This window comes from Myripristis murdjan, chromosome 22 (assembly GCF_902150065.1).
Source record: "Myripristis murdjan chromosome 22, fMyrMur1.1, whole genome shotgun sequence".
In the NCBI taxonomy this organism is placed as follows: domain Eukaryota; kingdom Metazoa; phylum Chordata; class Actinopteri; order Holocentriformes; family Holocentridae; genus Myripristis; species Myripristis murdjan.
The window spans coordinates 5,933,707-5,955,998 of record NC_044001.1 but is presented as its reverse complement, the minus strand read 5'-3'; the positions used below and the strand labels follow the sequence as shown (position 1 = coordinate 5,955,998).

At 42.9% G+C, this 22,292-nt stretch overlaps 1 protein-coding gene across 1 annotated transcript in view; it reads right to left on the bottom strand.

Moving 5' to 3' along the window:
* Positions 1–22,292, bottom strand: part of atrn (attractin) — a 156,547-nt gene that overhangs the window by 99,151 nt on the left and 35,104 nt on the right. Inside the window, exons 9-15 of the mRNA XM_030044786.1 lie at positions 21,290–21,473; positions 19,213–19,367; positions 15,128–15,212; positions 11,882–12,105; positions 5,243–5,364; positions 3,984–4,122; positions 2,426–2,607 (exon numbers count right to left, since the gene is read on the bottom strand). Coding sequence (XP_029900646.1) covers positions 2,426–2,607; positions 3,984–4,122; positions 5,243–5,364; positions 11,882–12,105; positions 15,128–15,212; positions 19,213–19,367; positions 21,290–21,473 — 1,091 coding nt within the window. The remainder of the gene's footprint in view (positions 1–2,425; positions 2,608–3,983; positions 4,123–5,242; positions 5,365–11,881; positions 12,106–15,127; positions 15,213–19,212; positions 19,368–21,289; positions 21,474–22,292) is intronic.

Below are 22,292 nucleotides of genomic sequence, written 5' to 3'. Positions count from 1 at the left end.
CTTTGTTTTTTCTGGGTGTAAACTGTGTTTTAGCTGGCAGCTAGCACTTACTGGAAGTGGCTGTGATGATTTGCAGATTAATTGTGTTTTTTGTTGTCTTTGAATCCCTCGAGGCGATGGCTCACAAGACAAGACGCAAAAATAAATAAAATTCATTCGGCGCTCATGCAACATGACATCAGCACATTTCAGTTTTCACACAGCAGGCTCATGTTTACGGATACAAACCAGACTATTATCACTTGACGCCAATAGTGTTGGGCTGTGTTTGGACGGAGCGCTCCCTCACTGCTGTTTAGGAGGAGGTTTGCCTTTAGCTCTTAAGGCATGATGGGAGCCACAGCATCGGTTCCAGTCCATGAACGCCACTAAATCTGCAAACTGTGATGCACTGGGCAGAGAGAGCAGCGGCGGAGCGGCAGGCGGAGGAATTGGAAAGAGCTGCTATCTAATCAATCTCACTACACGGAGATGAACTCGAGCACAACGCGGCGAAACCTCCGACGACATTCACTCTCGACATCTAACCCCTTTAACGACTCTGAACGCTCGTTTCCACCGCTGACTGATTCATCAAGTATTGTGTCGGTGGACCGATTGATCATTTCATCTGTTAAATGTCACGAATAATGACAAAAGCCCGTCACAAGACAGCAGAGTGCAACGCGATGTCTTAAAAGTGCCTCCTTAATCTGACCTACAGCCAAAAAAAAAAAAAAAAAAAAACACAAAACAAGCTTTCATTTTATAACATGGAAAGAAGAAATGAAAGCAAATATTAGCGTCTGCAAAGCTGAAGGTATTCTCACTTAATAAAAAAAAGACAATCAAGATCATCAAATTTATACTTGATTAATCTGCTGATCGATGAATTGACTGCTGCACATATCAATTTACATGGCTAAGGCCTTTGTTTTTTTTTTTTGTTTTTTTTTGTCCAGTGCTTCTGATCGCTTTGATTCTTCATTTCCAGTGGCAGGAGATTTAATCTGGCCTCCTCACACGCGTGCGGCGTGGACACACACACTGACAGATTACAGGCTTTTAATGAAACCATGAGATTACATCCGAAAGTGCGTTTTGTCTGTGGTGAGTTTGTCCGACAATTCCAATATTGAAAATGTTTGACACCCATACCAGTGCCTCATCAATCCAAAAAAATATCAGAACGGGTGATTAATGTGTGAGAAGCTTCTCTGGCCACTCAAACTGATTTTTAAGGGAGCTTTTTTTTTTTAAAGCACTTCTGAGGCTTTTTCATTAAACCGGAAAGCTGATATTAAAGTGAGAATTATAGCACTGTTCATGTTCAATAAGCTGCACATCAACTTTTAGGGGCATTTTTTCCCCCCCCACCCATAATCCCACTTTCAGGAAATTAACCCCTGCTAATTTCCACCGCGGCCCGAGCCCAGCCTTAATTGACTCAGGGTGTCTGACGCACGCTGTGCAATTGAGAGGATAACATTTACATTTACATTTTTATTTAATTTCCCTGCTAAAACTCTTAACTGGCGCGACTTACCAAGGCCGCAACAGTGAAATAAACTAAAATCCCTGAATTGAGGTTTAGGATCAATGTCAAAAGGCTGAGACAATAAATGTAAAAAAAAAATATTCCTGAATCCCTGCAGTATTACTTTTTATATGGAATCGCATATTTCCAAGAAATATATCCACCTGTATGTTGCTTTTATCTATCCATCTGTGTATTAGAATATGAATCGCTTACAACACATATTTGCTGGTTGGGACAAACTCAGTTTATTATTTATGTGGGATTTTTTGGTTTTATTTTGCTTTTTTTTTGGAAACAGCATGTTCTTAATTTGCTGTTTTGTCTGTGTGCAATAATTCAAATGTTGCACTTAAAATAAAGTGCAAATAAAGTCTCTTGAATCTTGAAACTCTGAAGAAAAGTGCTGTGATGCAGGACATGCGTCTGAGGTGTGAAATAAAAAATATAAATAAATAAATAAATACATAAATAAATAAAAAGCGCAGACAGCCAAAAGAAGCCAACTCATGTGACGTTTTACTCACAAGAAAGCAAAATCTAAAAAAGTGCACAGCGTAAAATGTTTGGTTTTCTTTGTGCACTTTTTTTTTTTTTTTTTTTGGTGTAAATTTGCTGTCTCATCTGAACGCTGATGACTCGCCCGGCTCGGGAGTCTCACTTGTGACTTTATCCCTCTTGATTAGCGACTGTATTATTTTTAAATGTTTGGCTGTTGTAATCTTCTCGCTGTAATTATCAGTTTTATCTCCACGACTCTGCCACTCCCGTCTCGCCTCCTATCGTCCTATTCGCCGGCGCCGCGACGACCCAATTTCCCCGCGGCGGTCATTAAAGCCTCATCTGATCTGAATCTAAGTGGATGTGAAGCTGAAACGGCGAGGTGCGGCCCCTCCTCCTCCTCCTCACCACCACGCTCATGATCTGCAGCTCCTTCAGGACAAAGTCCACCTTCTTCTGCGTGGTGAGCGAGGCCAGCACGGCGTTGTGGCTCCTGCAGGCCAGCTTGGCGTTGTCGTACGAGTCCTTGGCCGTGATGAACTTCAGACACGAGTTGCCCACCAGGTGCCAGCTTTCGCCACACACGTTCTCTGAAATCAAGAGAGAGAGAGAGAGAGACGGGATGACGGGTCGGCACAGAGAGAGAGAGAGACACCTGCAGACAATCAAACTGTGGCTCAACAGCGTGAGGATGGTGTGAAAATTTCACCCGCGCAAATTTCTTTTAGGGCTTGTTCTTTTTGGCCTTTGCTTTGCTGAGGCGCCTACATGTCATCAGGAAACTTAATTTAATGCTTTTTAAGGAACATTTTCAACACACTGGAGACTATTTTTGAACAAATCATCTTTGTTTTTATTCAAATGAGCTTCAAAGGTAAGTGTAAAGGTAAGTCCTATGTATTTGGTCCAGTGCTGTCATTTTTAGGTAGGAATATGGATGATTATTAACTAGATGGTATTGACTGATTGATTTTTTTTTGGTTTAGGGCTCAACGATATAGCCAGAAAGACAAAATAATGCAATTCATTTTACAGCTATTGCAGAACAGTTTGTGAATTTGGTATCATTGATCATTTTTGTATCATAATTTAAATTTTCACAGGAAAAAAAATTTTGGAAAGCGTACCAAACAAGCATGCTTTTGTGTATCTGGAAAATACAATTTGTAGGTCAGGGCTTCTCTGCAGCACCATGATACTTGATTTACTAAAATATTTTGTCACACATTTTATCTTTATCAAAAACTCGCAGCTCCTGTGATTTGGATTCTGCATTTAACCATCAAGCATTTTCAACAATATCTCAATTAACTGCTCAGCCCTGATTAGGTCAGACAGCAAGATGCTCCAGTAACAAATGGAAGCAGTCGAGCACAAGACTGGGATTTTCTTGGATTTCTTGGTGCTGAGAAGTGAGTCTGACAGGTGACGATGAAGTGAACTGGCTCATTTTCCCAGCAGGGAGGAGCAGCGGGTCAGTGCAGCTGCAGGATCGGCTTCAGTCGGCCGATTTCTGCTCAAAAACATCAGAAATGTTGACTCTGATGCAGAAGAACCGACTCATTCGTTCAAAAAGAAATAGATGGATAAATGCTATCCAATCAAATTACAACTATTACCTTCAAATGAAAGAGTATTTAAGATTTTGATATTCTATAAAATTTAGTTTAGATCATTTTAGCATCTTTAAGGGCGTGCAGACAGGCAGTATTCATCGTTGTGAAGCATTTAATTTGTTTTTTTCTATTATTTTGGGACTGAATTTGCAGATCTGCAGTTCAACATAATATGTTCACTGTGGAACCTGGAGCCACATTTTACACTACATCTGTGTGTGTCTGTGTGTATGTCAAAGTATGTTAATGTTGTGTGCATGCGTGCCTGTTTAATGTGTTTCTATGCATGTGTGCACCTCCCTCTGGCGTGCACGTGATGCTAATTTAGTCTCCATTTCCAGCCACATTACCTGGCAGTGAGATGCACTCCTGGTTGCGAGGTTCCCACTGGCAGTTCTGGTCCACGGCGCAGCTCTTGCAGCTGGTTTTCTTGTTGCAGACGTACGAGGGGTTGTCCTTGGGGCAAACTTCATACTCCAATATGGCGCCCTGGGAAGAAAAAAAAACCACGGTAAACACCAGGCGTCGGCTCGGCATTTCATGCTCCATAAATGACACTCGCTCATGCGGCACGTAATGAAATGTTATTCCATTACAGGCGGGATGAACGGGAATTTCATTAACACGAGCAAAGTTTTTCCGCGGAAAAAAGATGAAAGTGTTCACGCCCTACATAATGAGAAATAATCTTATTATGTCGGCAATGAAAAAGAATTTCTTTAGGACGACTTAATTATCTTTGTTGGAAAACATGCGGGTATATTTAGCAGATGCAGGTGTGAACTGAAAAACCGCTGAGAGAGCCGGGAGAGAGAGAGAGAAAAAAAATATCAGTTTATTTCACGGTAACAGCTGCAGTCAATGTGCTGTGACTGAAAGGTGACGGGTCGAGCGCTCATGACAAACAACGAGCCTCTGTCGACGCCTCGCTGGTGTTTGTCCACAGCTCCTGCAGCGAGACGCCCAAGCCCTGATTTGCTCCGTCATTTTAAGCCACTCACTGATGACGGCGCCAGCTAAATGTTTTAAGACCCATCATCCCCGAAAAAGTTCAAAAGTTTGATACGGGACATCCTGAGTGGGCAGTTTTTGAACTTCCCCTGTGCTTCTACATTTTAAATGACACAGGAGTGAAGTGGGCTGGCTGGGTACAAAAAAAAAAAAACAACAAAAAAAAAAACACTGATTTTTGAGAGGATTCGAGCGGTATTAGTTTCACGGGGGCGTTTTAGGGTCACATCATCTCAGTGCTGGATCTGGATGAAAAAAAACATTCCTGAAAAAACAGCTTTTAAAACTGATTCACCTTGCTCGCTACGTCCTCCTATGCTGCTTTTTGGAGAAATAAAAAAAAAAAAAAAAAAAAAAAGACCAAAGACTAACTTCTAGACGAGTTGTGAATGTTGAAATCTCTGAATTAAGCGCTGCTCGCTGGACTCGATGGATTCCAAAATAAGAGGCAGGCTCGTATCGATTTGAAAGAAACTCTTAAATCGTGTTTCCTGACGACCAGGGAAACATCAAGCTGACAGATTTGACGTGCAGTTAAGACGTGATGACCCTTTTTTTTTTTCCTGCTCCGCTCGGAGGCCCGGGCCGGCTCTCTTACCGAGGAGGAGGTGCAGTTGCTTCCCAGGGAAACACACTGGACCGAGCACCACTGGCAGCCGTTGGTGTTGGCGGTGCAGCTGTAGCAGTCCGTGTACTGCTCGCACCTCTCCGAATCAGCATCTGCAAACATTCAAAACACATGTGATGCATTCTGATCCAAAATGACAGATAAACAACTCATAAAAAGGCAAAAAAAAAAAAAAATCACTGAAAATACCACTTTTTAATGCTTGTTTTCATTGAATAATATATTTACCACATGAAAGAGTACATCATAATATGTATTAAAAACTACAAATCATGAGTTTTGAACAATATTTACTATTACTTTGTGGTTGCTCAAAATGTGTCCCACATATTTGTCACCACCGTCAGATATTTATTTAAAAAATAATAATAAAAAAACTACAAGGTCAATTACATTCCTGAGGAGCCCTTTTCAAACCTTCAGCTCTACTGCATGCTTCAAGACCGCTCAGGCTCCTGGAAGTTTGCTATTTTCTCTTAAATCTCTTCATGTTTTTGGACACTGTTACTGTCACAACCATAAATTGTCAACACCGTCACTTCTGTATAAAAAATATTAAATTAGATTATGGAATAAATGTATACTTTTTAAGAAGAGGTCTGATGCAGGTAGCAACAGGGTGAAAACAAGCTGGCTAATGTGGACAACTCATGCTTATCATGTGAAAGAGCAGGTTTTTGTCACCACCGTCAGGTTTTCTGTCTGACGGTGATGACTGAAGTCTGAAAAATGCTTATAACAGTGCTCAGGATTGTTATTTTTTGTACCAAATAGTTAAATAAAGTTGTTAGGCAAGAAGCCATTGACTTGAGTGGTTTTAAATGAATATATGTACAATATGTCTCTTTGGTGCTGTTGAGTTATTAAAGTAATAGTCTCTTTTAATACAAAAATATGTTTTTCAAATAAAAAAAAAACCATTACGGTGACGGTGTTGACAAAAACAAAGTAGCCTAATAACTGGAAAAACGCCTATTTTATGAAAAAAATGCAAAATAAGGAGGTTGCACCGGTACATTGCTGAACAGCCAAGACCTTGGCCTATAATGATATACCTTCAGATTTTGTAATTTATCTCACTTTTTTTTTTTTTTTAATTAAAACCTGTTTTATCCAAATTCCCAAGAATCAGTGATGCAACACTCATGAGTGAAACCCTTCACATGCATGTCTTGCACAGCCACTCGCACTGCACCACACAGGCTTTCCGCAAGTAAAATTAAAAGTCAAGTAAAAGACATTTTAAGATTTTTTATTGCCGTTTGGAATTTAAGACCGTTTTGTGATTTTTAAGAGGAAAGATTCAGCTTTAAAATTACATTTTAATAAAAGATTTTTTTATAGCACCAAAGGAACGCTGGTCTCCAGGAATTATTATCAATGGGCTCAGTTCCGCTCAACTTTATCATCATTATAGCACGCTGGAGCACACGCACCATGGAAATTGGAGTGTGCAGAGCAAACGGGGAGGGGAGGAGGAGGAGGGGGCATACTGTACGAGCAACAGTGAAAAAAAAAAAAAAAAAAAAAAAGGTGAGATAATGTGAGACGTTGCGATAACCTCACAGAGCACGCCACGCTTTTGCAGGAGTTAAACGTGCGGTAAAAAAATAAATAAATAAAAAAAAAATTGGGGTCAATAAGTTTCTCAGCCTTTAGCGCACTGATGCTAACACACTGCTCTCTGTTTACATCCATTAAGCTTCTCTCTTTTTTATTTATTTATTTTTTTCATTTCTTCCCATGACCAGCGAACTTCACAAGGTAGTTTAAAAATAAATTGTTTTGATATGAAATCTCATTACCAAGGAAAACGTTAAATAGGGCAGCCTCGCCGCCCACTACGTCAGTTTAGGCTTGTCAACCCCCGAGGCGAGATAAGACCGTCACAGTGGAAGCAGACAGAGGCGACATATTGTTGGAGCTGAGAGGCCGGCAGACACGGATAATAAGAGAGGTGGAGCGTCGCGGCGAGCAGAGGAGGAGGCGGTGGCGAGGCGGAATGAAAAAGTTTCCCTCTGTTCTGGAGTGAGTTCATCTTAGATTTCAGCAACTGCAATAGAAATGTATATTTTTGTATATGTACCTGTCCTGATTTGGGCCTGTACACTTTGAAATTGAACTACTGGCACATGTATGCCCTGGAAAATCTCAATAAACAAAAATGAGAAAAAAAAAAAAATAATAATAATTCAGCAACTCCTTTTTGTCCTGTTGTCAATATTGCCAGTTGTTCACTCACTTGAAAAAAAAAAAAACCTCAACTATAGCTGTGAATTTGTGACTTATGTTTGCTGTTTAATCAAATTTCGCTGATGACTTTGATTTGAAAGACAGCGCGACGCCCTGAAAACAGACTGTCTCCCCCTCGCTCGTGATGATTCTCTGTTTGGTTTGGACTTTCACCTCTACACTCTTTGCTATTGTTTATTTGCAATTATGGTGACGAAATAATCAAAGGTGTTGTTGCACTGCTGCTGCACTCATTGTAACTCATTCCTGATAAGTGGCTGAAACTGAAATGTAGGAAGAAGCGCCTGGAGGAAAAGGGGATGGAGCATAAGGCTGAGTGTGAACGGGAGCAGTGTGTCTAATCAGGGAAACTCTGCTCCTGCAATTTTCCTGCTCGGGAGGCTGGTGGTGAAATTCCCGCTGACACCGACACGACCGGGATCACGAGACACGTCCACAAGTCTCGGCCCTCCTGCTTCTCACGCTGGTCTCTCTCCTCCGTCCCTCCAAAAGAAAGCAGCTACTTTGCGCTCCGCTTTGTTGCCGCCTCACTACATCTGTTCCGACATTGTTTTGATTGCTTTCAGCCGGCGCAGGACCGCGCTCGAGCCCCTCGCCCACCGGCCGGCGTGCCCGGTTGCGCCCACATCTGCGGGAATCCTGGATAAGCTAGAAACATGAGCTGTGAGATTACCGTCCACCGCGTACAGCAAACCGATCGCAGCAGACTCAGCCGGCAAGTGATCGGCTGAATTTTAAGACAGACGTGGATCTGCTGCTGCTGCTGCTCCTCCTGAGGACTTTGAAGGTTTTGCAGAGGAAAAGGTCTGTGAAATTGGTCAGATTTGGAAATAAGAGAGCGACAAACAACACATGCAGAGGCAGAGACTGATCTGCATTCTGCTGCTTTGTTTTGCATCTGGATAACTCCTGCAACTTCTCTTCTCCAGCATTTTTATGACCTATGTGAATGAGTGGTCAAGAAATTAATCAGGTGTGTGAAAAGCAACAACGACTAGCCGTTCCGGAAACGCCGACCTGATAATGTGCCAGAATCTCGCATATCTATGGCTGAGGCGGAACGTACACAAATTCTGTTTCACAAGCGATTTTGATTCGCTCCGCTCATCATGTCTTGGACATCCGGCAGCGGGTCAGTCCGGGTCTCATTTCCACCTCAGTCCAGGTTTCTGCTGGGGGAAACTGGGGCAGGACATCTGCCAGACAGCAACACACAGCAGAGGCCTCGCCGGTATTAAATTTGCCTGAAAGATATTCTGGGGTCTAGTTTTCATCTCCCACTGCTTCTGTAGATGCCGACCCCAGGAAATGAGAGCGGCCGTGTTGGGGAAACGGAGGATTTTTCCCGCAGCCGTGACAAATGGCAAACGGCAGACGGAAAAGAATTCTCGACCCGGCCGCGCTGTCGCTGATGATTACCTCTTCCTCTCCTCCCCAACACACACACACACACACACACACACACACACACCTCTCCGTACATGCCCAGACCTCTAGACAGGACACTGATTGTTGAGAACTGGGACAAACCGTGTCTTAATTTTGACAAAATAAAGCGATGCAGTCCTGTAGCCACAGATGCCTCCTCTGTGCCGTCTTCTTCTTTTATGGAAAAATGAACGTTTACCAACATTGAGTATGTTCTTGGACCACATAGCACAATTTCTTCCTTTGGAAAAAGTAACTCTTGAAAGGCATAATGTGGGTCAGTTGTTCCATGACCTCTGGTATCCGTTGTTCGCTCAAATTGAAAGACATGACTTCTGAAAGTATCTGATTGGTCACTGTCTGTGTATTGCAATTGCATTTTTGGATTTTCGATGACTGTGATTGTATTGTTTCATTTTCTTTTTGTATTTTATTTATTTAATTATTGTCTCTTTTGTTTTTTTTTGTTCTTTTTGTCGTTTATGTGGGTATGTATGGGGTGATGGATTGGGGTAGGTGTAGGGTATACTTATACACTGAAACGAACGAATACTGTTGGATATCTTTTCTTGTAATTGAAGGAAAATAAAAAAAAGAGGACAAACAAAAATCCATGCTTTTACAGTCTCACCCTCCACAGTTAATACACCGTGTGTGCGATTTAAACACTCAATATTGAATGCAGACCTTCTGTTTTCACTTGTTGCAGCATGTTATATAGATTCCTTTTAGTGAGAAAAATGGTGAGAAAATTCTGTATATTTTAGGTGCACAATAATGAGACACAACAGCGGTGGCGCTGACGTCTAACGGTGTTGATACATAGCACATATTTATATACCATCCATGTGTTCTGCTGCACACACGAGTCATGTTGTTCTTGCTCTGTTGCTTGCTGCCTCTGAGCCTCACTGAAAAAGCATAAACAGTCTAAGTACAATATAAAATAATAACCTATATAAACAAATCATGACTTTTTATTGTCCTTGACCGAAATTTTAGACACTTCAGATTCAAAGGCCGTATTAAAGTTCATGATCCTGTCTCGTGCTGTTTGGACAAAACATTAATATGCATTTAATGCTGTTTTTTAGGATACAGCCAAGGTGAGACATGAACACAAAGGAAGATAATTATCACATTTGGTGACTAACTAGTTCCTGCTTCTTTAAATTGAGGTTGACAAAATCCAGCAGCATCACGTGATTTGTTCTCGGTAATTTATCAAATTCCCTGATTCCCTGAACTGACTTTTGAAAATGACATGATTTTTCCAGAAATTCCATGGCCCTGACACGTTTAGCTCAGAATTTGAAATAAATAGCTCCATTATAAAAAAAAAAAAAAAAAATGGTGCTGATATAACAATGGTGTAACAGTGGCAATATACACAGAAAGTGTGTGTGGTATCAAATAATAGCTTACCTACTGGAATCTGTGTGACCTTGAGGCATTACGCAGAATTTGGAAGACACACGTGCACATACACACACACACACACACACACACACACACACACCCTACTGACACACTGTTGCCATTTTCAATCTGGTAGCAGAATGAAGCTCCTTGGAGTTTATTTCCAGCAGCAGCAGCAACATTTTGACCTCATGAATGTCTAACGAACACGAAGACGTCACAAACACTGCTGAGCATCTTTCTGCTGTATGGACCTGTCTGCCTTTATTTATTTATTTATTTTGGATTTATGGCCTAATTACAAGCACCTGGCCTAGTTTTTGGATGTGCATGTGCTACCTTTTTGGAAACATCACAGTGCAGTGAATGCAGATGAGAGCTGCATAAAAACCTGGGAAAATACTAGGGCTGTAGTCTGTCAGTCGACGGGTCGATTTATTGGTCGATACGTTCCTGGTCGACCAAAATCTGATTGGTCGATTATTTGCCGTGTTAATTTGATCAGGAGTAAAGCACTAAGTGCTAATGGGGGTGTTTTCAGAACAAACGGTTTCACAGATAACAGTCTGTCTTCAGAACACCCCCCTTGTTTTCACAATTTTGGATTAGCCCAACCCACTGGAGACAGACAGGTAGGCCGGTACATTCTGAGTAGAAGAAAAAATTAGGCCTGGTTTTCTGAATATTTGCTTAATTAAGAACGTTTAATGAACATTTAGTCCTCTACCATGTCAAAGACATCGTCGGTGTGGCAGCATTTTACCGAAATAGATGGAAAAAATGCAAACTTTGCAAACAACAGTTTGCGTATCACAGCTCAACCACCAACATGGCATATCACCTAAAACGGTAAGCTAACATGTCTGCGTTAGGTTGTTCCGTCAGTTTTGAGTATAAACATATCAGAATTGGCATATTTCAAAGTTTTAGTCTAATAATCGTTTTATAACTGCAGGCGCACACACCCGCGACGATGGCAGCTTGACATAGTACTATTTTCAGAAATCATAGGCTATGATATTGAGTAGGTGCACGTGATGCAACGCTGTCAGAGCCGAGCGACTCCAGTGTGTCATTCAGTGCAAAATAATTAGGTCAAACTTAAACCAAATTTTCCCTTGTGGGACAAATAAAGTATGATTGATTGATTGATTGATTGATTGAAAAACGATTTAATATACTGCAAATACTAGTTGTTTATGTTTATTTATAATTCATTTAGGCAGACAAGGCTACCAGGTAGGCTACTGTCCAGTTAATTAATCTAAAAATAATAACTTTTTTTTGTATTTCCGATGCCCCCCAATTAGTCAACTTTTGGTCAAAATTTCAGGACTTTAGTCGACCAAGTTTTTCTTTGGTTGACTACAGCTCTAGAAAATACTGCGACGAGGACGACCTTTGGCATTCAAACAGCAGATGAGCAGCGGTAACGGATTTTGACGCCGCCGGAGAGCGACGGTGTGCAGTTGCAGGCGGCTGTGGGGGCGGGGCGGGAGTGTCACCTACATGATCTGGCGTTACAGGAGGCCAGGAGCTGCTGCTGCTCCTGCACGCCGGGGCTGCTCTCCCAGGGCAGGCAGGAGCCGAGCGTGCTGTTCCAGAGGCAGCGGATCCCCGGCCAGGCCTGGCTGCACGACGCCGGGGTGGAGAAGGCGGAGCAGCTGGGCGAGGTGTACATCAGCACGTCGCTCAGCAGCAGGCTGTTGAAGCCGCCGAACACATACATCACACTGCAACAACAAGAGGGAAGAGAGAGAGAGAGTGGGGAAGAGATGTTAAACCGAAGAGCTTTGCAAACCCGATCTGGCAGAGCAGCTACGAGGTAACAGAAGCGAGACGGGAGAACAAGGTGAGAAAGAGGGAACGGGATACATGAAAAAACGGGAAGTGAGACAAGTCGATTTTTGCAGAGCGATGTTGCCTCTTTTGCACGGTGAGAGTGAAGAGAAGCTTAGTCAGAGCATCTTACCCTCCTGTGGGCTCCAACCCCCCTCACAGGTCCATTAAATCCCCTACAAGTGCTTCCTTCCTGTGTGGATGGACCTGACAGCCCCCCTGCTGGGTGTGCGCATGCGTGTGTGTGCGCGTGCGTGTGTGTGTGTGTGTGTATAAAGGCAGGTCTGGGGCATCTCTGAACATCTTCCTCCACCGGCCTTTGTGCTGCTGCTGGGATTAGAGAGAGAGAGTGTGTGTGTGTGTGTGTGTGTGTGCTCATGGCGGTGTTTAGGGCAGGGAGGATGGACAATTTGCACCAATGTGATCAAAACCCCCCTCAGATCAGAGGGAGCTCACTTCAAAACTGCTCGCTCTGGACGTCTTGCTGAGCGCGGGGATCAGGAGGAGGCGCCCCGGGGGGAAGGCAAAGGCGAAGAGGAAAAGGGAGAAGGCGGGCATCTTGAAAGGTCCACGTGCGGCCGGTCGCTACCCATGATGCTCTTGCTCTCCGCATTTAAAAACAGTGAGTCATCACCGACGGGAGGCAAAGGACGCCTGAGACAGCTGAAGGGCGAACGCAGAGAGAGAGAGACCGAGCTCTCGGCGATGGTGCGAACCAAGAATGAGCGGAAGGGCGGAGAGACGAGCGGGTTTGCACGTTCCGCTTTGCGCTGTCCTCTCCGACTGTTGAGGTGCACCCGAACGCATCCTGTCGCTTACCGAGTGGGTGGATGAATACATGGACGAGCACAATAGAGCGAACACAACACAATGCAGCGTGCGCACATCGCCTGCTGTCCTCAGTCACAATGCCTTATATAAGCTCCTGCTGTCCTCGTACTGTGTCAGCTGTCAATACCTCTCAGCGTCAGGGTCATGAAGACAAACTCATTTTATTGTAACGGAGGGCGAGCTATTCTGACGCCGAGGAATGAAGGAACCAACAATTAAACAAACTTCACGAGGGAGGACTGACTCCACACAGGGCCCGTGAATCGGCTCGCCGTGTCTTCCTCTGTTGGCAGAAAACAAAATGCTTACCGGACTCGTACCCGACATGACTCATCCCCTCTGGTCGCAGCACTATCGCGATCAGAAACTATTCATATCACAGCCTGCTACTGAAAAGTTGTGTGTGAATGCACTGAGAAGTCTTTTTTTTTTTTTCATATTTATGTATTTTCCATAGGTGGAGGTGCAGTGGCAAAGCTCTCAGTCTCATGTCTCTGTTAGTTCATCCTTGCCCTCAGTGCCTTTTTCTCCATGCTGCTACATAATATATATATGTTATAGTTTTAATTACACTTCGGGTCAACTGTGCTCCGGGTCAATAATGGGAAATTTTTCACTATTCAGTGGCTCGCACAGACCATGTATACAAACATCAGGATCATGATTCTGTCAATAACTGCAGAGTTTTTTTTTTGTTCATGATCATAGATCAAAAATCCAGTTTTTTCTAAAGCAAATAGTGGAATGGCATGTTTGCACTCTGCCAGCCTCAAACCATTTAATTTACAAGGTCAGCTGTCAAAGAGGACAAAAGAGGAGTAAAATCACTTTGTTCCTGAAAATCATTATAAACACAAACTGTAAATCACAATATCTTTATCAGAATTGCTGGGATAATACGTTTATTTTTTTTCTTCTAAGCAGGCTTAAGGTTTTTGTGTCATACCTTGACAGTTTCGACACAAAAACTTCAGCCTGTTTAGAAGAAAAAAAATAAACCTAAGTTAAATTTGCAGGCAAAATGAACCTATTTAGTATACTGGGATAATAGTTTTAGCCACTATGATGTGACGTTATTGTGTGCTATGGCCTGTAGTTTTAAATTGCAGACATTCTGAACTACGTTAAGAGTGAAATTGTGAAACTGGAAAGTGTGAAGTGTCTTTCATAAACGTATACTGTCCAAAATCCAAAGGGTTTAATACCAAAATCCAACAAGCCGGAGAAAATTTTGCTCAAATTCTCAAATTCCTGAGTCAATACTTGAGTTCTGTTCTCAAGAGTCTTCTGCCAGGAGAGGGTTTAATGTAACACATAACTTTAATAATGCCCAATAACGCGCCACGCTCTCTTCAGAACAAACATTTTGTAAGATTAGGAGTCATTTCCCCTCACAAACGGTGGAGATCTGCGTTTGGGAAGCACCTCATCATTTATTTCCAATCGACTTCCTGCTGAGTGTTTGTGGTTTGCAGATGGTTTCTACAGGCGTGTTCCCAGCGCACAGAGAGCGTGAGCGTAAAAACACAGGAAACGATGCAGGGAAAATATAATCTCGCATTTGAGAGAGAAACCTCAGAGTTCAAATCTCCAATAATATGAAACTTGACCTCAGAGGAAAAAAAAAAACACATCCCAGAAAATTCAGTATACATCCATACTAAGAAAAAGTACAGTCATATGCTTCCTCGCTGTAATGTATGCCATTTCACGGAGGCTTTTATCCAGAGCATCTTTTAATACCATGATTACATAATTTTTCTAACAAAGACGGCCCACTGTGAGACTGCCATGCCCTACCCGTGAACCTGTGTAAAATCACAATAATAATAATAATAATAATAATAAAGTGAAGGCCAGGCCAGTTTTTGTCTTAAAACAGATTTTTGTATAGTTGCCTTTCTGTAATGATTTTGTTTTTTGACCACATTTTCATCTTTGGTTATTTTTTTATTTTATTTCATTTAGTATTCTTCACCAGTTTTCCATTTGGATTCGTTTTTCCCCATACTTTTCTGCCTTTTTTTTTTTTTGGCAAACACTGCACCAACTCTGCTGTTAGGTAAGTGCCCTATAAATTATTACCTGTCACTGAAGACTGCAGAGTGCCCGAAGCGGTTGACATCATGGTGGAGGTCTGGTCTGGGCAGCACTGTCCACTCGTCACACGCTGGGTAGACCAAAAAATAAAAAAAGGAAAAAAAAGATGCACAGAGGTCAAACTCTTGCCCTGCTTCCACACCATAAATCATATTTCTTCTTCTTCTTTAGCGACGACAAATTCAGCTGACACATGATGAGCTGTTAACGAGACCTTTCACAGCTTTCACCCTCCACCCTTCACGAAACGACACCGAAACCCTAAGTGCTGCAGGAGCGACGAGGCATCCTATACGAAAATGTGCACCAGCATTGGCATCTCATATGGATACGGAAATAAACAAATTGGTAATTGCACTCCAATATTGCAGTTACGGACGGCTGCAGCACATTTTAAAAAAAGGTTTCGGTTCTTTTCTTCCTCCTTTAACATTATACTTTCTTTCTTAAAAGAGTCCAACTAACATTTCAGCATGTATGACTGTCTCACCTGTGCCACAGGTGTAGCCGCAGTCCTTCCAGTGATTTCAAACAAGCCTCGAAAATTAATCACTGGTTTACCTAACAACTAATTACACACAGCTGGAACAAGCGATTTAAGCCCTGATTAACCTGCTGCACATGTGAAACTCATTATGATCGCTCGAGATAATCATTCATCACCCTCTAAAGCTGCGTTCGGTTGCGCTGGGAAGTCGGAGCGGTGTGAGCCGGCTTCCCCAACTTGCGATCTAAATGGGTTTGAGAGGCGGCGCGGCTCGGGGAGGTTCGCTCTCATGCTTTGATCCCCGGCTCCTCCAGAGTGCCTGTCCAAGTGTCCTTGAGCAAGACACTGAACCCCCCCAAAACCGCTGCTGATGGGCAGCTTGGCACGCTAACTGGCAGTGTGTTGTTCCCAGGGTGCGAACCGAATTAGGTAAAAGAGCTTTTAGTTATGCTGGTCCATCTACCTGGAATGAGCTACAAAAGGACCTCAAATTGCCAGGCCTAGTCACGCTAAGAGAATTTAAAAATATTCTAAAAGACTATGAAACCAGTACTCTTGGACAATGCAATTGTGTCTGAAATTTTTGCCTATAATTTGAACTTTGTTGTGAATGCTATGTTTTCTGCCTGTTGGAATGTTTTTTAATGTCGTAACTTTGTGTTTGCTGCCTTGCTTGGCCAGATCGCTCTTGAAAAAGAGGTTTTAAATCTCAATGATGCTTATCTGGTTAAATAAAGAATTTGATTGATTGATTGAATGTGAGGCAGACATAAAGCATTTTCAGTGGTCAGTAGACTAGAGGAGCGCTACAGAAATGCAGTTTTTTTTTTTTTTTTTAAAAGGATCATCAATTACTGCAGTGCCGCTGGTAAAGACACACTGCACACTGTATCAGGTCGGCCGACAGTCTTTCACCATCCAACACTGGAATTTCCAATCTGACCACCTGCTCTTTTGGACATTTCCCAAGCAGGGGAAAGTGTTTCTCTGACTTCCGAGCTGGAGGTGACATAGTTCATGAGGTCACTGGAGGAGGCTTTTTAGGTCAGGCGGACTGGAGACCAGCCTGGAGGTATGAGCCTGAGCATGAGGGATTATCTGTCTAGCTGGACTGTGATTGACTGGCGGCCTGTCCCAGGTGCTTCCCCGCCTTCTACCCAGTGCATGCTGGGACAGGCTCCAGTCCTGCTGTGATCCTGAAGAGAAATAAATGGATAAGAAAAATGAATGACATGGCAACTGAGTGCTCTAGTTTTTTTTTTTTGTTTTTGGTTAATTGAAACTCCTATTTTATGCAGTCAAGTCAGCACCTTGACACACACGCACACACACATAAAAAAAAAAAAAAAAAAAAAAGATTCGATTAGGTGTGTGATGCCTGAAAGTCAAAGATGCTGTAACACAACACTGTGACTGCAGTACATCACCTTCATCCTGTACAATGCAGTGCAAGTCATCATGGTTTCCCCACAGGAGAGGATTGACGCCTGTGAGCGGGTGCACATTCGCAGGTAGACAGTGCCCTCTGGTGTCCGTGACCGGTAGCGCAGGCGGGGCGGCACCTTTCGCTCAGCAGAGCAGAGCGGGGATTTATTGCCACAGCGTTCGCCAATGTCAGGACAGCGGACACCCCCTAAATCCAACGCTCTAATTGAGTTCAGCTTGTTAAGGAGGGGCAATTAGTCCTCAGAGTACGGCCCATCTCGACCATAATTACCAGACAATTACAGAGTTGCTGCTATGCTGCTGTCCCTGCAGCTGTTCAGGGGTGGGGCGGGGGGAACAGTCCGCTAGAGTTTTCTGTCCAATTACAGTGGGACGGAGGACAGGGAGTGGCAGGGTGGTATAGGGGTTAGAGCAGAAGTAAAAAAAAAACAAAAAAAACCCCTCTTGAATTCATCCAGTTCAACTCAAACCTAAGCTCTCGGGGGAAAAAACACTCAAACAATAGATCTTTCCACCATAGCCAATTTGAGAAGAGTTACTCTCATTATACCACTCAGTAGCATGTGCTATAGCAAATGTTTAAATGGGACACGGTGCTGAGAATAACGTGATCCATGTACACGCATCACTGCAGTCGATCATCCGTTCTTCTCTCAACGGCGTCGCAGATGAGCCGGCGTTTTGGTGGCGACGTTTCAGTTCCAGCCGCGCAAATTCTCGCGAACAAAGCCAGCCGCACGGGGGGCTCTTGACCCCCGGAGATGGTAATTTTGCTGCTTGTCAATCATCCCGTAATGACGCGGAAAAACAGAACGTCCCCGGGGCTACTTCGCGGCCTTCTGGGAATACTCCATATCATCGAGACAGACTGAAGCCTCCCGTTAATGAGCAGCTTATGACAGCGCGGCAGAAGAAGGCAGACTCAATTTACAACAATGTTTGCCTGCGACTGGCAAAATGAGAATGCCGCTATGGATTCTGACAAAGCCGCTCTAACTAACTGTTTGGACATATCAGAGAATTTTCGGCTGCACTTTTTGATTAGCAAGCAACATCAGTGCATTTAATGACATCGAGGAAGACAGAAAACCCCATTTTTTACCCAGAAATAGTTGACTGAGCAGACATGCCATTTCTCGGCTGCTTCACATTCATACGGTTTCTTGCTCTCGCAGTTTCCATATAAAAACTGCCCTCCTCTGCTGAACAGCTGTACTGAAGTAACACCAGCTCAAATTTGTTTGGTTTTGCTTGGTTTTTCTTTAATTATCAGGCCTATAAAATGAAAGCTGTGTTTTCTGGCTAAGTGTCCAATTTTAAGACAGAGTTCTCATCGGCCTTTATTATTATTATTATTTATGACATTTGATAGACGAAATGATTAATCGGTTAATTGAGAGTGGTTTCCAATCTATTGCAAATGACTTTCCATGAAACTTAACATCAGGTTTTCTTCCTTCAGTTTCACAGATCTTGGCAAAGTTTATTATTATTATTTTTCTCTTTCGTTCTGTGACAGAAGTGAATATAAAACACTAACACAATGCAAATACTATGTCTGATGCATAACCATTTGCCGTGTTGTTTTCTGTTTTTGTTGATGCTGGCGCGATTACATGATATTCCGTGACTTACTATTCCACAACTTTTGGACGGGGAATTTCAGTTTCAATTCAACATTCAATGACTTTCCAGAAATCCCAGGGCCCGCGGGCAGCCGGGTGGCAGCTGCAGGACCGAGGAGCAACAACTCTCCTCTTCAACGTGACTTTTGATGCCGGTCATGGTAATCAAACACGGCTTCAGGCGGCTGCTATAACCAGAACACAGCACGTAAGAGATGAATTTAAGGCCAAGCGGTTGCTGGGTTGAATCCCCAGACCAGCCGTTTCCAGGCGGGGGAGGTGCCCCCGACCGGGATATTTGACCCACAGTCACTCCAGTGAGCCGCTCAGTGGCCCACAATAAGAGAGTGTGGTCACACCGGGCAGCTCCCAGGTGTGAGTGTGTGTGTGTGAGACTGTGTGAATGTGAAGCAGGGCAGGGCTGGAAAGAAGAAAAATCATGCACACTCAACAGAAGCCTTCTCCGCGTCAGCCTGCAGAGGCGTAAACACGGAGCTGCGCGGGGTACTGACCCAGGTCGTAGGCCATGAAGTCTGAGGAGAAGCACTTGGCCCCGTGGCTCATGGAGGTGTCGTTGTGTGTGTTCCCTCCAAACACCAGCATGGTCCCGCTCACTATCACCGCCGTGTGGAGGTAGCGGAAGAAGCCGCTGTCTCTCAGAATAGTCCTGCACAAACACACAAACACACACACACACACACACACACACACACACAATGAACAACACAAGTTTCTGCCAAGCGGTCCTGTTTGTCACAGACGAGCTCCAACTGTGCAGAGAACTCTCACACGTCGCTGCCACAACCTTTTTTGGTAACCAAAGAGCTGGTACAAAGTCTTTGTTGTTTTTACCCTTTTTTTTTATTTAATATGCAGACTAATTTGATAATGGAGTAAGATGGGGGTTTTCAAAGTGGGGCCCAGGGACCACCAGTGGACCTTCAGGGGCTCCTCAGCAAAATGAGGAATGGTTGAATTTCACTTTGATTTAATTCATTAGAAACTGTAAAAATGCAGAGAAAGTATGAGTGATCATTTTATCTTTTTTTTTTTTTTTTTTTTTTAAATCAAGGGAGAAAGGGCAATTAGGAATCGAGCAAAAAAATTACCAGAACATTAGTGGAACAAAAAAAAGAGAGAAAGAGAACAAATGAAGAGGGGAAAAAAATAGCAAAACGAAAGAAAATTAGCAAGAAAATTAGAAAAAAAAATCCAGGAAAAAAAAACTTGCCAAAAAGCCTTGATAAATTACAAAGAAATATTTTCAACTTTTTGCAGCCTTTCACAAGCATTTAATACTGAACACAGACCAAACTAGCTCTTGATATATGGGTCCCTTCTTGATAAAAGGGGGCCCATGGCTTTTTGAGAATAAACAGTTTGAAAAGCCCTTACTTTGCAATATGGTGCTGCACAGTATTGGTTTCAGTGCAGGATAATATGAGTATTTGAAAGATAAGAGACAGTAAAACAAAACAGACAGTGTCAAAAGAATGAGACTGTAATGTGGCCTCTAAGACTACAATAATTTAAATCACAATCAACTGACAACAATATGGATTAATCACAATTTATTAGCGACTTGGGCTATTAATTCGTACTTATTCCATGTGTCAGTGGAGTTCAATCGATCCTCACTTAGATCACACCTCTGCAGTTTTGAATATTGTGGCTTTAAAACCAAGAAAATACAACACAATAGAGAGATGATAGAGACACACACACTCACACAAAGCATTGACTTTATGCATTCAAAAGTGTGATTCTAGTCATTCCCTGGATTGTATTTGTATTTACCCTCTGATGCACCGTAAAAAAAACACTTTGGTTAAAGCGCACTGTAAATAATTGAGACTTGACATCTGCTGGGAAGGTTTCCGCAGGTACGCCGGGCACAGTGGAAGCGCAGCGACAAGTGGATGTAACACAAACTCTACTTTTCCTCTAATGTCAGAGGGTTAGCCGAGCGTGACCGATGAAGTTTGATGAAAACAACCAACTGGAGGCCAGCTGGTACGAGCCGAGACGAGGCTGCGTGTGTGCCGAGAATATCAACCAAGATAAAGATCAAACCAGACGCATAATGTGAAGCTTATAGGACGGTCATTATTTGTAAAAAAAAAAAAACGTATGATAGCAATAATCTAGGATAATAATGGAAGTGTTCAAAGCCATATCTTACTAGTGCACCTGGCACTTTTCCTACATATTTCTCACCTCAATACTGTAAAATGAAATTAAAGATTATTACATTGGTGTCCCTATAGGTCACTATATTCTCACCGCAGATTATTCGTCACTACAGCAAATGACAATATGTGAAGCATCAGTGAGCCTGCCATTAGATGAAATGCTTAGTCATGTATGTAAATGAGCAACATTCATTTTCCACACTTACATAGTCTTTTAGTGTGTCACCTAAACTTTCCAACATGATGTATAATCATCGTTCAGTGTGTGTAATGTGCAGCAGAATGTGTTGTTTTACTGTTGTCAGTGTGTCTCTGCAGCAAAGCCACTGAGGAAAATGAATTGCTCTTGAACAAACTGCATGATCCTGATTTTGCAGATTAAAACAAGCAAACTCACCATTTGCTCTTGTCCACGTCAAACTTGTACAGATCCCCGGCCAGGCCGTACTTGTTGGCGCTGAAGGCCTTGTAGCCTCCGTGGATGTAGATGGCCCTGGTGCCGGGGTCGAACACGCTGCTGTGGCCGTAGCCGCCCTGCACCAGCGCGCCGTCTGTTGCCACGGCGCTCCACGTGTTTTTAGCTGCACAGAAGAGGGCCGCGTTAACATCTTAGGCTCAGAGGCTGGGAGTTAGCTTCAAGTTATCACAGAAAACAAACTCAGCTACCAAGTCAAGACATAGATATGTAAAGCAAGAAAGGATGCATTCATGTGTTTTTGATAGCCAGTATCTTCCCACTTAAAAACTCCCACTCAGAAACCCTACAGCTGAGGGAACAAATGATCTGAGGTACCTGTTTGATTTAGCCCTCTTAGGGAAGGTATACCTCTTTCCCGACGGCAAAAGTCAAAACTCAGCATAAAGAGGGTGATGTGGGTCTGCCAAGTTGACCTTTGCCCTCTGAATGGCTCTTGCTTGATAAACATTGTCAAGCTGCTGCAAGCTAGTGCCAGTGATTTTTTGGCAAAGTTTAACAATACTTCCCAGCTGATTTTTATTAGTGATGCTAAGGTTCCCGTACCAGCAAATCACTGCAAAAGTTAAGATCGACTCAATAAAAGATGAATAAAACATTTTTAAAAGCGATCTGTCCACATAAAAATCCCTCAGCTTCCTTAAAAAGAACAGTCTCTGATTGGCTTTTCTACAGATATAGTCAGTGTTGGCCTCAAAAGTCAGTTTATCATCCAAGATGGTGCCCAAATACTTGTACTGGCTTACAATCTCCACAGCTGTACCAATAATGAAAGTGGGTTTTGGGACAGGTGGATTCTTTTGAAAATCAATCAGCATTTCTTTAGTTTTACTGACGTTTAGTTGTAAGCATGAATTATTGCACCATTCAATAAAATTGTCCATAACAGAGCCGTGCCCCCCTTCATGGTCCTGCAAGAGGCTGA